Below are 12,426 nucleotides of genomic sequence, written 5' to 3'. Positions count from 1 at the left end.
TGAGTGACAAGCATCAAGAGAAGTGACCAAACTATTCACCTTAGCCTTGGGCTTGAAAAAGCAATCTTATGACTTCCTGATATTATTTTAAAAAAGGAACTTGTTACTTTGATCAATTACTTTTAACAAACATATTTACTTTTGCACAATATTTACTTGTAGTGAAGTTAGTACTCGATTTATGATTGGTCATTACAGCTGACAAAGCCTGTCTCTGCTTCTGCCAAACTAACTTCTGTACTCTTATTTTGCATCAGTACTTTTCTAAAACTCCTTCCATATGCCCCTCTTTTCTATAAAGAATTACTTTCAGTAAGATTACTAACAATTGCATCTCTTCTAGAGTCTCTCCTGCGCCTGAGAAAAACAAGAATCATAGCAGGTAATTTCCTCTGTTGTGTGTAGAATTTTCATTTTAATATTTCTCAGCACTAAGAGACCGTAGCAGTGCTGCAAAGCCTTCTCAATAAGATAAATGAGCCATCACCAGGATTTTGCTTTTTTTCCTGAGACTTGTTGCCTTGATCCCCAATCAGATTGGAATTTTTAAATCTTGCTTGGTAACTAGCTGTTAACAGTAGTATCAATACTACTAATTGTAGTATCAGTAGCATTACTATTGATGTAGGAGTATATTATTATTAGTAACTGGAGTCCCACTGAGACTGGGATTGTGCTAGGCATTGTATATATGCATACATCCCCAGTCAGGGAATTTAATATAAAAATAAATAATACAGGAACTCATCTGCTGCTGGTATTATTAATTTTCATATCTTAGTTCAGTGAAACTCAATATTTTAATTTAAATGAAGCTGCTGCAGAATTTCTGGTTTGCCACACCAGTGTCTCAGAGTTCAGTGGGTGGAGCTGCAAATTTTATGTTCAGCTTGCTATAGAGTATTTTGGTTATAATTCAGCACAGACTGTTGGGTCCTAACTGCCCTAATGCAGTTAGTGTAACCAACAATAGGCAGGAAGGGAGGATGAGTGTATCAATGCTGACTGCTCCCTGAAGCACTGTTATTGGAATTTGATCTGTGGAGAACTCCTCCAACTTCACTGGACTGTGTGTAGGCAGGCTACTGGGCCAATGAGGATCAAGTTTCAGGACTGGGCTTAACTTAGTCCAAGTTCTAAACCATTGTCTCTATTTTCTGTCCCCTCCCTACTCCTTTTAAAACATTTTTTAAAGCACTTATAGATACCTATGGAACATCATGGGGAAGGGAGGGAAAGTTGAGGGCACAATGATGAGGAGCAAAGAGTGTTGGCATAGAGAAGGGAGTGGGGAGAGGTTCTTGGTATCTGTCAGGAGGAGGAGAAGAGGAAGTATGGTGATGGAGATGGAGTAAATGCCACTGAAAGTCTGTCTGCAGGAAGTGAAGGACTCAAAGAATGAAGTGCTGATTTGAAGAAATGCAGCTCTGACATCGGGAGAAGCTGACTGCTTTAAGGCTTCCAGAAGAGCTGGGGGATTTCCAGATTCAACTCCTGTCCGCTGGCAGCCATGTGGTGGTGGGACTTGGATGGGTCTCCCTGTTTCTGGTATAAATGGGGGCAGTGAGAGGTCATGGAAGCTTGGCTATCCCACCCTTTCCCAGCTGCTGCTGACGTTAAACACAGCACTTAACCTTTGTACCTCCATTTCCTTGCAGTAAAATGGGGGCAATACTTACACACGTTTGTAATGTGCTTTGAAATCTATCAGTAGAAAGGGCATATAAATGCTAAGTATAGAACTGTTTACTAGAGTAAACTGGTTCCTCACTATAATTGTCTACATGGATCCACACGCTTGAATGATGTGCTCCCTGGCGCACAAGCTCACGCATTCTGTTGGTAGCTAGCATGTCTGTTGAGCAGTTTGCACTTGCTCTCTAGTTTTGTACCCATATCTGAGGGAGCATGGACCCAACTGCCCTTCAATTTCTTCCCCTAAATCAAGGATCTATCGTAAGACTCCAGAGTAGTGTCTCAGTGGTTTCAATGGCCTATGCATCTGTTTAACTAGAAAGGGTTGTGTGGAGACTATTGCTTCTAGGTTAGGAGTCTCCTATGGGCAAGTGCAAAACTTTCTCTTTACGGCTGCTCTGGGCTTCTAATCCGTCCCAGCTGTCTGTCAGTCAACCATTTCTGTTGTTTGGGCAAAACAGTCTACCAAGTTCATTGCATTACTTACAATGTGCCAGGGCATATATAGATACCATGTCCTCTATCTTCCAAGCCCCTTAAGTACAGACGTTCTGCCACTCCAATTCTACAAATATTGTCATAAATTTAATTTTTGAATACCAGATGTGGTTTTGTTCCCATTTCCCCATACTAGGCTGCAAATGTACAATGGAATGTCTACATCCATTTCCACAGCCTCTTTTCCTCTTCCCTCAGTTATGGTTTTTTATTACATTGAAAAATATTTGACATATTTAGAAGGAGAAATTGTTAATGCATTATGGAAAAAAAAAACTTTGAAATTTGATACTATTGGTTTTGTAATGTTTTTATTGTTCATAATTAACATTTTCACACAGATGCTATTTTTTTTTTAAAGTGGGCCTGTACTGAAACGTTATGTAAAATTTACTTCAAAAAATGATGAGCCTATTACATGTGACTGGGAGGATTCATCTTCAGGTAAGGTTTAAAGGTGGCATTTTCTTTGAGTTCCTTTTTTATATACATGAGAATATTGCAAATTTAATTTAAAGTATTTAAAACACTACTCATCGTAATTTAAATTGCATGCAGTATCATGAAAGGTTTCAGAAGAACCAAGAGGCTGAAGGTCTGTTCTTTAGTCTACTGGGATCATCCATGAATGCACTAACTTATGTATATGTTGCTTTTTTCTTCAGAAATTGGGTTTTACCTACATTTTGGAAATATCTTTGGTTTTGAATTATATGTAAATATAATGAGGTTGAATGAGGCCAGAGTCCTCTGGAAAAACATAGCATGTGATCATGGTAATCCCTGTTGTGGTGATTTATATTGCATTTTTCAGATAAATCTATAGCCTTGAAGGGTGATGCAAGTGAATTTTTGTCAAACACACCACTAAAGCATAAACTAGGTAAGGTTATTTTTTAAGTTCCTTTATGTAAGTGCATGAAATACAACTAGGCTTTCAATTTTGCAATAAATTATTAAGCGCAATAAAGGCCCACAAAACTTGTGGGGGAAAAAATGTTGTTAATTTTGTCTTTTATATTATGGTAGTGTGATAATCCCAATCAGATTATGGTCCCATTGTGCAAACATAGAAAGGTGCAATCCCCAAGAGCATATTATTAAGATGAAAAACATGCCAAGGGTGGGAGAATAGAATGCAATGAGCAGAAGTGGTCATGATGGTGATTGGCAGGACTTGTTAGTTCCATCTTTTAAAAACAGAATTAACCCGTGTCTAATTTTAAAATGAATTTAAACTCTGGCCTTAAATATAAAAATATGTTGAATAAATTCTGAGCTTTCTCTTTTTTGGTTATAGTCAACAATTTTCTTTTTAGCCTCACCATGCTAATATTACTGATTGTTTAATTATCAGTATTTTTCTCTCATTTTGCCCCTCTCATTTTTATTTCATTGTTTAAAACTGTTTGTCTTAAAAATTATTTTAAACATGTAGATTTTGGTATTTAACATTTGCCACTTTGTTATAAATATTATAAATTGTGTTGTCTAACTCTAACTTCTCTGTATATTTTAAAGATCTTACCCTCTTTTCTTTAAATTAAGCCTTGGCCATTTATTCTTTTAACCAAAGCCTTATGTTTCCGCTCCGTGAGGTGCTATCAGATGCAGCGAGAGCTCTTATTCCTCTTGTATAGTTCAAGGTTTATAGTAGTCCACACTGACTGTTACTTATCCCCTTAGTTTCTTCTAGATGCTTACAAACTCATTTATTTGTTCCATTATCTTTCTGGGTACCAAAATTAAGCTGACTGGTCTATAATTCCCTTAGTTGTCCTTATTCCTCTTTTTATAGATAGGTACTATATTTGCCCTTTTCCAGTTCTGTAGGATCTCTCCTGTCTGAGTTTTCAAAGATAATCGCTAATGGCTCAGAGATCTCTTCAGCCAGTTTCTTAAGTATTCTAGGATGTTTTTTGTCAGGCCCTGCTGATTTGAAGACACTAACTTGTCTAAGTCAGTCTTAACTTGTTCTTTCCCTATTTTAGCCTCAGGTCCTACCCATTTACGCTGATGTTCACTATGTTAGTCATCTGATCATTGCTACCTTTTTGGCAACAAAAAAGGCATTTAACACTTTGCTGCATTTTCTGTCGTCTTTCCTTCCTCATTGAATAATAGACCTACTCTGTCTTTGGTCTTCCTTTTGCTTCTAATGTATTATAGCCTCTTCATTACTCTTACTATTTGAACCCATTTTGTGACATGCCTCAGGAGGTTGCTGAGATAAATGGAATGAAATGTAATGGAAAACCAATATGGGGGCTATTGTTGGACAGATAGGGCGAAATATCTGTGTATTACAGTGCTACGTGCTGATGTGAAATATGATTGACAACGCTTGTTTTCTCGTGCAGTCATAAAAGCAATGTGTTATAGCCTAAGTGTTAAGGATGTGATGAATATTCTGTATTAGCCTAATACATAGTGCTATTGGTTTTATACAGGTATTCTGTTAAACACTATTCTGATGAAAACTTGACTAATAAATAGTTGCATGTTAATTAATGTCATAATCTCTGAGCTCCTGAAGGTGAGAGCAGTGGTTGAACACTATTCAAATGTTGCCAGTCCTGGTGTGCTTGTCACTAGACCCGCATTTTGAATATTATCCGGAAAGCTGGCTGTATTTTTTTAAAAAAGGCCTGGTTGAAAGCTAAACAATGCAATAATTTTGCAAAAGAGTGCACATTTTGTAAAGCAACAGTCTCTCACGCTAGTGAAATTTCAGACTATGCTACAGTCACCAGATTGAAATATGCACAATTGAAAACAAATCCCTACAAAATTAGTAAGGTATCTTATGCTGTGGGAAGTGACAGCTTACTTTAGGACCTTCAACAGGGGTAATGATTCAGATTAACTAATTAGAGCGTGTTGGACTTCTACTGATAACATCTGGGTTTATTTTACCCAATATGAACTATTTTTTCTTTTAATCTGTTCATTAGTAATGCCATCCCAAACACCCAATGTTCGTCGGACAAAAAGAATACGACTAAAGCCTTTGGAGTATTGGCGAGGGGAGCGTGTGAACTATATGATGAGACCTTCAGGTATTGTTTCTAAATATATTTCTGCTTGTCTTTAATTTTAATTCACTGCATTATCAGAGTATATATCGGGACTTATTTTTTGTAATAAATCCTTTTGAGTCATATTCATTAGACCATACTTATGTACTAAAAACCAAAACAATAATCAGTGACATCTGTGGCCTCAAACTGACTCAGTTGTTTTTCCCTCAGTTTCTTTCTCATTTGCTCCCCATAGCCATTAAGTATTCTCCTTAAAACATATATAACTAGAAATAAAGTCATAAGAGATTGCTACACACACTCAGAAAGTGAAGCTGCTCATTCTGTACTTCTGTATGTTAATGTTATATTCCTAAAGGGGGGAATAAAGTGATTTTGCCAAATCTGTATTCTCCTACAATACAGAATCATGAAGGTAAGAGAAGGAAACCACCTGTTAGGCTGACTCTGGTCCTTCTTCCAGTGCAGAATTATTTTTCTGTGTCTATTGTTCTAATTCATCCAGTCTGATTTTAAATGTCGCAAGTAATGGAATACATCTCACTGTCAAGGATTTTTGCCTTGCATGTCAGCCTACATTTTTTCTTAGTTTAATCGCATTGTCTGTGATTGCATTAACTTTTCTCCATCCTTGTTTTTTTAAATAGTTGACTCGCCTTCCTTAAGTATTGCATACCTAGAAGTAGGGCCAGATTTTTGAAAGAACTCAGCTGCATTTGCTCTCAATGGGAACTGCTCGATCCTGAGGTTTTTGTGTTTTTTTTTTGAATCTGGCTACTTGCTTTAGGTGTCCTGCATGAGTTCTAAGCAATTTTGAAAAATCAGCCCAAACTGTGCTAAGCTCTTCTGAATGTCTGGCCCGTATATCTTAGTTTTTAGTCTTTCTGGATAGATCAGTCATCCATATGCTGCTTGATTATTTTTCTTGCTTTTCAAATCATAGAAATGTAGGACTGTAAGGGACCTTGAGAGGTCATCTGGTTCAGTCATAGAATCATAGAATATCAGGGTTGGAAGGGACCTCAGGAGATCGTCTAGTCCAACCCCCGCTCAAAGCAGGACCAATTCCCAATTTTTGCCCCCCGATCCCTAAATGGCCCCCTCAAGGATTGAGCTCACAACCCTGGGTTTAGCAGGCCAATGCTCAAACCACTGAGCTATCCCTCCCCCTGGCTGAGGCAGGACCTACCTGGACAGTCCCTGGTAGGTGTTTGTCTAACCTGTTCTTAAAACCTCCAGTGATGGGAATTCCATAACCTCTCTTGGAAGCCTGTTAGTGTACTTAATTATGCTTATATTGGGAAAACTTTTCTAAATAGCTAACCTATATCTCCCTTGCTATTGATTAAGCTGATTACTTGTTGTCCTACCTTCAGTGGACTTGGAGAGCAATTGATCACTCTCCCCTTTATAAAAGCCCATAACGTATTTGAACAGTGTTATCAAGGTCACCCCTCAGTCTTCTTTTCTCAAGACTAAATGTACCCAATTTTTTAACGTTTCCTCATAGGTCAGGCTTTCTAAAACTTTTATCATTTTTATTGCTTTGCTCTAGAGTCTGTCAGGTTTGTCCATATCTTTCTGAGGGTGTCCAGAACTGGACACAGTACTCCAGCTGAGGTCTCTCCAATGCTGAGTAGAGTGAGACAGTTACTTCCAGTGTGTTCCATATGACAATCCTTTTAAAACACCCAAAAGATATTTGCTTTTTTTACAGTTGCATCACAATGTTGGCTTATATTCAATTTGTGATCCACTGTACCCCCAGAGCCTTTTCAGCAGTGCCTTGTTCCCCATTTTGTAGTTGTAGATTTGATTTTTTCCTTCCGAAGTGTAGTGTTTGGCATGTGTCTTTGTGGAATTTCATCCTCTTTATTTCAGATCATTTCTCCAGTTTGTCAAGATCATTTTGAATTCTAATGCTGTCCTCCAAAGTACTTGCAACCTCTCCTAGCCTGATGGCATTTGCAAATTTAATAAGCATAGTCTCCACTTTATTATCCAAGTAATTCATAAAAATGATGGATAGTACCAGACCCACGACAGACCACTGTGGGACCTCTACTAGATGCATCCTCCCAGTTTGACAGAGAATCGTTGATAACTACTCTTTGACTATGGTCTTTCAATCAGTTGTGCACCATCTTATAGTAATTCATCTGACCACATTTCCCTAGTTTGCTTATGAGAATGTCATGAGGGACTGTGTCAAAAGCCTTACTTTGGTAGGCATCCTTCAGTCTCAAGAGACCATGGATATGCACCCCTGCGAGGTAAAGCCTTAGTAAAATCAAGATATATCAAATCTGCTGCTTCTCCCCCATCTGGTTGGCCAGTAACACTCAAGAAGGAAACTAGTTTGGTTTGGCATGATTTTTTTCTTGATAAATCCATGTTGTGTATTACTTACGACCCTATTATCCTTTAGGTGCTTACAAATTGATAAATAATTTTTTCCATTATTTTTCCAGGTATCAAAGTTAGGCTGACTGGTCTATAATTCCCCATGTCCTCTTTGTTTCTCTTTTTAAAGATAGGTACTATGTTTTCCCTTCTCCAGTCCGATGGGACCTCACCCATTCTCCGTGAGTTGTCAAAGATAATTGTTAAATGTTTCAAGATTGCGTAAGCTAGTTCCTTAAGTATCCTAGGCTGAACTTCATCAGGCCCTGCTGACTTGAATACATCTAATTTATATAAATATTCTTTCACCTGTCTTTTTCCTATTTTGACTTTCTTCCTTCCCCCTAGATAATATTAATTGTGTTAAACATCTGGTCACAAACTTTTAAGTGAATACTGAAGCAAAATCAGCACTAAACACTTCAGCCTTCTTGGTGTCATCCATCATTAGCTCTCCTTCCCTGCTAAGTAGAGGGCCTATGCTTTCCTTAATCTTTCTCTTGCATCTGATGTATTTATAGAACCTCTTAATATTGCCGTTTGTGTCTCTTATTAGGTGTAACTTGTTTTGTGCTTTAGTCTTTCTGATTTTGTCCCTGCATGGGACCTTGCCTACCAATTCTGAGTTTGTAAAAGTCTGCTTTTTTGAAGTCCATTGTCCTTATTCTGCTGCTCTCTCTCCTTCCTTTCCTTAGAATCATGAAATCTGTATCATTTTATGATTGCTTTCACCCAGGTTGCTTTCTATCATCAGATCTGCAACCAATTAATCTCTGTTAGAATTAACTCTAACATGACTGTTCCCTGATTAACTCCTTCACCTTCTGAAACAAGTTGTCCCCCAGTACATTCCAAGAACTTATTAGAGATTTTTTTTTTTTTTTTTTTTTGGTCCAAACTACCTTCAGTTTGTCTATCTTTCTGGTGATGTGATGTGATGCTCAGATCTGTAGGTGAGGTTCCTGATATAAAAAGGTAGAAAATATTTGTTAGCAGTGTATGATAAAATACCTTTGTACGTGTTGGCCAAAATTGCACTGACCTTTTTGTATGAAGTTGCAAACTCATGTCAAAAGAGTCTCTTTCACCATCGGTACTGGACAGATTTCTTTTATGCATCGGATGTGTGTGATTTTGCCCTCTATCATGCTTTTAGCCTTTTTTTAATACGTGTGAATTAATTAGAATGAAGTATATTTTAAGCGAGAATTAGAAAAATGGTTACTAACATCTAAGTATTACATCTCTTTGGTTCTTCTTGTCCAGTAATTTTGTAATTATTTTTTTACATTATATATATTAATTAAAGCAATCTTTACAATTACTAATTGCAAGAAAATTAACATCAACACAGTATTTATGGTGTTCCCTACATTAAGTACGGGAAATACTCTGAATGCTGCAGTAACATTAATTAGACAAAAGTTAAATTAAAAACTTTAAATTTAACTTTTACCTAATTAATGCCTAGAGCTCCTGGCTTTCTTTTTCTTGTAAAGTATTGTGAACCTTCCAATTGATCATCAAAAATTTTGGGGTTCTGAAGTGGATCTTTTTGCATTAAAGGCAAACTGGAAGGACTTGTAGTGAAGACTATTCTACCTGATCAATTTTTCTTCTCTTCAGACAGCTGACCTTCATATTGGTGGTGCCCTTGATATGCAAGGCCCTGTTAGACAATAGATGGGTTTCCACCCACTGCATTAGTGATGCAACTTCCTTTTGAAATCCCTTGACCTCGTACTTCCCTCTTGGTTGTGTTGTTACCAGAATATGACTGTTTGGCAACAATGGGGCCAGTTGTCAAAGAGCATACTTAATGCTCTAAGCTGTAGAAAATGTGTTGTTTTTTTGTTTCAAGGAAAGTGTCTTTTGAGCCACTGACTTGGAGGACATGCCACATCCTTCAAGACTGGTGTGTCTCTTGTTATGACAGACCTCTCTGGCTCTGCCGTGACCAACCCTCCCTGGAACATCTCTGGACTCATCCACCAATGCAGGAATTTCAACACAAGTGATGGAATGTTTACTTTTTGAGATGGGAAAATCAGAAAATTTCAGGGAAGGGACAGCAGAAAATTCTACAGAGTCCTCATGCATTTTTTGCCTAGGGCATTATCCCTGTGCAGGATACAGCCCTCCCTAGAAAGTTCAGGAGGGTGCCTGCTCACATTCTCAGGAGGGTAATTGCTGATCTGATCTTGTTCCTCTTTCAGCTGACTGAAAGATTTTGTGTGTACCTCTTTCTTCATCTACACTCCAAGATACGACTCTTTTTTGAAATGTACTATAAATATGTGCTGTTGCAACATTTGGATTGTTGACTCAGTTGCTTGAGTGGACCCCTCCTTGGATGGGCTCTGATGAATGTTGTCTAGGAAACAGTATACCTATATCCCTTTCTGTCTGAGAAAAGCCACAGAACAACAAGGACTTTTGTGAACACTGAAGGCATGGATGACCGTCTGAAAGGCAGTGGTTGTATTGAAAGTGATGGGTCCCTTGAGTGAATTGCAGAAATCTCCTCTGCGTTTGATGAATTGGAACATGAAAATAGGTTTATTTCAATTTGATTGGCACAAGATAGTCCCCTCGGCAGATTGCACCACTATGGACTTCAAGGTCTGCATCTTTTATTTGATTCTCCTTATGAACTTGTTCAGGTGGTTTAAGTCCAAGACAATTCAGTCCTCCCTGGATCTCTTGGGTACCAGAAACAAGATTAAGTAGTGGCTGGTACAATCTCTGATTTGCAAAAGATGATCTATGGTCTTCAACATATTTTTCTTTTTTTGTGGATTTGAGGATACTGGAGAAGGAAGGAAATAGATCATTCAGGATCTTTGAGAATTCTATGATGTACTCTTCTCGAACCACATCCAGGACCCATCTGTCTGATGCGCAGAGAGGCCGTTGGTCCTTGAATTTTAATAGTCTCCCCCCAAGATGTTACTTGTCCAAACTCTCCTGACCATATTCAGGCATTGTTTCTGGTGTCTTCAGTTTCATTGCGGGAAGGCTGGTCTCTCCACTATCTGGGCTTAGACTTGTTCCATTTGCTTTGCTGTAGACCGAGGGGACAATCTCACGGACTTTGCCAGTGTTTCCCATTTGATCTTAATTATTTTTTCCAAATAGAGATGAAGAGGAATGTGCGGTTCAGGGTTTAAACTGGTTGGAAAATACTTTTTTGTAATTTCTGTACCAATCCGCTCTTCTTCTCCTTGGAATCTTTTCTGATGGGCTCATCTGATGGCATACCCAAGCATCTAATCACCTTTTGTAACATTGTCTCAAATGATTCAGGTGGAAAAAAGATCGTTGTGCTTTTATGTCAGCCTGTGATTCAGCCTGAGATTGAGAATTCACCTTCCTTCTGTGACGATCCTGACTTTCCTCTCTTGGACTTAGATTGAACAGATTTCCTAACCTTCTTTTTCTTTTGTGATGACCATGAAGAAGAGGATGAAAATGAATTAAATGATAAAGCTGAAGAACCACCAGAGAGAGACAATTCTATTCCTTTTATTATGCTTTTTCTTTGTATGTGTGAAAATGTTCTGAACAGAGCCTTTAGCTCTGGTGCGCTCTGGTGATGAGTCAGAGGAATTGCTGCTATCCCAGGAGAACAGGTCAGTTTTCTCCAAGGATAGGTCTACACATAAATATACGTCCAGGCTTGAGCCCAGGCTCAAACCAAACCTCCTTTGTGTCCACACGCCAATTCTGTTAAGCTAGGGTTTGGACCCAGGGTTCCAGGACCATGCAGGGCTGGAAGGTCCAAGCCTGTGTTAAGCTGGGACCTCGGGTCCGAGCCCTATTGCTTTCTTATGGGCACAAAGCTCTAGCTTGGCTTGGGTCCCAGAAGACCTCCAGATGTATCCCAGAGTTCCCAGCAGCAGCTGCCTAGTCAAGTGTGCTCCCCCTTCCGGCTCATCTTCACTGCTGCATGGAGCTTGCCCAGAGCAGGGAGCAAAGCTGACAGCTGGGAGGCACCTCCGGGATGTTGGGAATCATCCCTCCCCCAGTCGTGCTGACCTTGGAGCCTTGCCACTCCCCCTCCCTGCAGGGCAGCTGTTTGGTTCTTGCTCCGCTCTCTGGCCCTTGCTCGTAGCCCCTCCTGTCCTCCCTGGGGCTGCATGTGCAGGGGCACTCAGGCTGCATGCACTGTCGGGGCAGCGAGTGGGAGCCAGCCTCAAAAATTCCCTGCAGTCTCCAGGGAATCCTTTATCCCTGTCTCCTGGAGTGTGGAGGCAGGGATAAAGGCATTTTCCTGCCAATGTGACCCAGCCTAGAGATGGAGAGCCCAGTTCTCAGGTTAGATGGTACTTCAGTATAAGGCCTTCTCAAACTACAGTCATTCTACTGAGACAGCCACAAAAGGAGCTGCGTATGCAATTTATGTACCCATGTATTCCTTATGGGCATCTGAGTCCCACCAATAACACTACCACAGTTAGGAAACAGGGTGGGCAGTAGTTTTCCCACAGTGCACCACATTCTTAGGGCTAGAGTGTTGACATGGGGTGGAGGTGCTAAGCACTTCGGGATACGTTTACTTTGACTTGGGTCTGTGCACTGCAGTGTGGACACTAGAGCCCTAGGTTCAAGCGCAGGTTAGAAAATCCTCAACCTAGGATTAAAATGCAATGTAGATGCTCAAGCCCAAGGTTCCCTGACACGGGTCAGCTGACTTGAGTCCAACTAACCCTAGACATACCCTAAGTGTCTGAGGTAATTTCTTGAATCCTTTTAAAAATGTTACTCCTTTGGGGAGGTGGGATTCGGA

The 12,426-nt window shown here is 39.5% G+C and overlaps 1 protein-coding gene across 4 annotated transcripts in view; it reads left to right on the top strand.

Moving 5' to 3' along the window:
* CENPC (centromere protein C) overlaps positions 1-12,426 on the top strand; it is a 68,067-nt gene that overhangs the window by 26,229 nt on the left and 29,412 nt on the right. For all 4 annotated transcript variants that reach the window (XM_074950334.1, XM_074950332.1, XM_074950333.1 and 1 more), the window contains 4 exons: positions 344-382; positions 2,555-2,637; positions 3,008-3,076; positions 5,148-5,252. In XM_074950334.1, coding sequence (XP_074806435.1) covers positions 344-382; positions 2,555-2,637; positions 3,008-3,076; positions 5,148-5,252 — 296 coding nt within the window. The remainder of the gene's footprint in view (positions 1-343; positions 383-2,554; positions 2,638-3,007; positions 3,077-5,147; positions 5,253-12,426) is intronic.

Source organism: Natator depressus, chromosome 4 (genome assembly GCF_965152275.1).
Source record: "Natator depressus isolate rNatDep1 chromosome 4, rNatDep2.hap1, whole genome shotgun sequence".
NCBI classification, from domain to species: Eukaryota; Metazoa; Chordata; order Testudines; family Cheloniidae; genus Natator; species Natator depressus.
Note: the sequence above shows the minus strand (reverse complement) of the source record. Positions and strands in the feature narration are given on the sequence as shown.